The 4,016-nt window shown below is 41.3% G+C and overlaps 1 protein-coding gene across 1 annotated transcript; it reads left to right on the top strand.

The window, feature by feature from the left end:
* Positions 1 to 382: 382 nt before the first annotated feature.
* On the top strand, positions 383 to 2,821 carry LOC117320179 (multiple epidermal growth factor-like domains protein 10; the record flags this gene model as incomplete). The annotated part of the gene is given in 2 exon segments (XM_033874840.1): positions 383 to 1,767; positions 2,291 to 2,821. Coding segments are annotated over 2 exon segments (1,792 nt in total), but the record flags the coding sequence as incomplete, so codon positions are not given.
* Positions 2,822 to 4,016: the final 1,195 nt, after the last annotated feature.

The raw sequence follows: 4,016 nt of genomic DNA, 5'->3' as shown, positions 1-4,016 counted from the left end.
AACGACAGCTTTATTTTGCATATAATGCCACTGCCCATAACATACACTTTTTACCTGACGATTTAAGGAGACAGGACCTAAATCACAGAATTAATGTTTGGCTTTTCTTTGTTATAGATAACCAGTGTAAAGGATGTCCTGATGGCAGCTGCCATGACCTCGATGGTCAATACTCCTGCCTTGGAGAATGCAAGTCAGGATACTATGGCCGTTCCTGCCAGTATCAATGTCCCTTGAACTGTAAAGAGGTCACGTGTGACAAAAAACTTGGAACATGTGACGGATGTTTGTATGGATTCCACGGATCAAAATGCTCGTTTCCCTGTTCGCCTCACTGTAACACACGATCCCATCAAAAGTGTAATCAAGAGTCAGGGGAATGCATTGGTCCTTGTGAGTTGGGGTTTTATGGTCAGAGTTGTGACGAGGATTGTCCAGAACATTGTTATCTCGGCTGCAACAGAAATGACGGTTCGTGTTTTGTCTGCGACTCCAGGTTTTGGGGCATGTTCTGTAATAATACGTGTGGGACGAACTGTTTCATGTCATGTGATCAGATGACTGGCATATGCCCTGTCTGTAACTCTGGGTGGCGAGGAGCAACATGCCAGTCGCCATGTAGTCTTCCAAACTGCAAAAGCTGCACGACTAACGACGAGTGTTCTGTCTGTAAGGAAGGGTGGTACGGACTAAAATGCGATAAGATATGTTCTCAAAATTGCCAAAGCTCAACATGTGATCGACGAACTGGCAATTGTGATTGTCAACCTGGCTGGTTTGGGGAACAGTGCAATAATCAGTGCATCCCGAACTGTTCTTTCTGTAGTTCAAATAAAACTTGTGTGTTGTGTGAGGACGGATTCTATGGAGCTCGTTGTGAACATAAATGTATTGATGAATGTAAAACGTGTCTAAGATCTGGACTGGAATGTACAGAGTGTAAAGATGAAGACAGATACGGTGACACTTGTGAATGCAGCTTCTCAGAATGTGCACAACGCGAGAAGGGGAAATTCGATTGCATATTGTGTTCCAAAATTGACTGGTTTCCATTTGAAAATGGTTGTTGTCCATGCAGAACTAGCTATTGCTTAGACAGCGATGCATGTAATATAAACTCAGCAGCCTGTTCGTCAGGATGCCAGGACGGCTACTATGGTATAATGTGTACAAATAAATGTAGTCCATTTTGTAAAGGTGGCAACACAACTTGTCTTGGAAATTTAGGACACTGTGCCAAGGGCTGTGTTGATGGATGGCTTGGTAAGAAATGTGACGCATCTTTCTGTAAAGAGTCATATCCACACTGCATTCAGTGTGCTTATCGTCGGAAGCCGTATTCGGCCAATAGCAACGACCTGGATTGTACAGAATGTGAGCCTGGATTCTATATCACTAATGGACATTGCGAAGAATGTCTCCATTGTAAAGACAACAAGTGCCGAAGTCATGATGGTATCTGTCTTGAAGGGTGCGCTCGAGGATGGTATTTAGATTCCTTCCGAGAATACTGTACTAACGAATGTGGACGCTGCGTGAATCAGATATGTCACGCATTCAATGGTACATGTGTAAACGGATGTCAACCAGGATACCATGGCCACACGTGCACTATGCACTGTCCTAGAAACTGCAAGTACGCTACGTGTAATGCCTCGGGAATTTGTGCCGAAGGTTGTAGCCAGGGATATTATGGAACTTACTGCTACGAAGAATGTGAAAGATGTCTACAGGATGTGTGTGATCGTGAGACTGGGGTCTGTTTAAGTACGTATACCAACCATAATTTATTCATTGATCATATTTAAGGTATTTTATTGCTGTTGAACATTTCTTGGTGTTTTCAGAAAACGAATGAGTACGTATAGTTAAGACATTAATTCCAGTTATGCTAATATATTGAGATAGCATGTTCGGGGAGGGACCGGGTCTGGAACGTCTTCGAAGAGAACACCAATTCGGGCGTCAGAAACTTTCTATGAACGTGGACTTATTTTTGAAAGAATTAAAATATGTTCATTACAGATAGCGATTGCATATACAAACTTAGCTATTTAGAACTTTAATAACTCGAGTACTCTATTTCGCTAGATGTAAAACTTAAGCTGCGACAGTTAAAATTATATATCAAATATAATATATTACCTCGAGTATTCCGGATATCTCGAAGTTTTTCCACGATCGAACTGACCTTGAAATAACGAAGTTGGACTGTATATTATATTCATTAACCATATATTTACACCTTCGAAATCTTACCAGCCTTACATAAATATATACTTAATTTCAGAGTGTAAGCCCCAGTGGCATGGTCCTGGCTGTAGTCAGAGCTGTGACGGGTGCGTTGAGGGAATGTGTACGGATGGACAGGGTTGTGCTGAAGGCTGCTGGCCGGGATTGTACGGTATATCGTGCAACATGACATGTCCGGACAAGGCCTCGTGCTATGCGTGCGACCAGTTATCCGGTCAGTGTATCGTATGCAAAGACACACTCGGCTCCCCTGCACCGCCGTCCTGCAAGATAGTCATGGATGATATCACGTGGACGGAAGCTTACAGGGAGACATCATGTGCAGTCGGTTATTATGGGGAATTTTGTCAATTGAAATGCCCAGAAAAGTGTCTCGTAGATTCAGAAAAGCGGCATCGCTGTGATAGATTTACAGGCACGTGTCTGCCGATAGCCGGATGTTACCCAGGTAACTACGGGCTCTACTGTGATCGGATATGCCTTAATTGTCTGTATGGAGCATGCTCTAGAGACGCCGGGATGTGTTTGCATGGCTGCGATACAGGTTGGACAGGTCCTGAATGCCTATGTGAGTATGTGTCATGTTTCCACGGCATATTAGGTTTGGAGGTCTAACGCCATGTATGGTAAAATATCGTTTTCGTCCGAGATAATCTATTACAGAATCCAGATACATTATCCCTATAATATGTGCGAGGCCCTCGGAATCGTTTGTCAACATTAAATAAGATGATTCGTGATATTTGCAAAACTAATGCATGTCGTGGTTATCTAAATGCAGTCACTGGGGAAATAATTGATAAAGTCTTGTACGAACTTTCGGTAATATATTTGGTTTAAGCATTTGTGTCTCAAACAATATCAGATGTGTTATATATGCATTAGAGACAGTCCCTGATGTTCGTGTCCCACATATAAACAAAATGACCATGGACGTGACACCATTGGGAATATAGATGTCTACAACAGGCATTATAATCAAATAAACGTACGGCTAGTCTCGACCGCACCATAAGGTGCCCACTAACTTAACGAATGTAACACGGATCTCATCTCCGCCAAATGCATCGTTAATACGGCGCGTTCGAGCGGTAATTCAAGAAGCAGAAATGAGCCGACCGAATGGCGTTTCGCATGTAACGTGACTGGGAGCAATTCCTAAATCCGTCCAATTTAGTAAGGACACAACAGCTCATATCTAGCATGTCCGTGCCCACTTTAAATAAGGATGTGTCAGTATTTACTCTTTTCGGGTTGAAAATTCTTGGTGTTTTATTCAAAGTATGAGTTACTCTATGACGGAGCAATATACTTTTTTATTTATAGATGTCATTCTTTGTTAGATATAGGAATATAATCAACAGTTTTAACGAAATATTGAGGAAAACTTTAACGAAGAAATAATAAAAAAACATATTATGAAAATATGATTTCCAGCACTTCAAAATATAAACGAGCGTTTCTGTGTTAACTATGGTTTCCTCTGAATATATCTCTGATACAAGAAGAGCATGTTATCGTAAACCTTTGGAATTAATATCTCCCTGGGTTTATCTAGTCAATCATTGCGACCGGAACAAGCTGGCTGTTGTTTATGGTTTTACGAAGCAGTGACCAGTAAATGTCCCCCAAATCGATATTCCTCGGTTATAATGTCATTTATTGCACATATTCACATTAATTCTAATGCTTTTTATTTGTGTTACCAGTTTTCTAATATCACATGCAAAAAGTAGGGTGTTTTTCAGGGTTTATAATAACCC

Source organism: Pecten maximus, unplaced genomic scaffold, assembly GCF_902652985.1.
Source record: "Pecten maximus unplaced genomic scaffold, xPecMax1.1, whole genome shotgun sequence".
Taxonomy (NCBI): Eukaryota; Metazoa; Mollusca; class Bivalvia; order Pectinida; family Pectinidae; genus Pecten; species Pecten maximus.
This window is presented reverse-complemented; position numbering and strand designations above follow the sequence as displayed.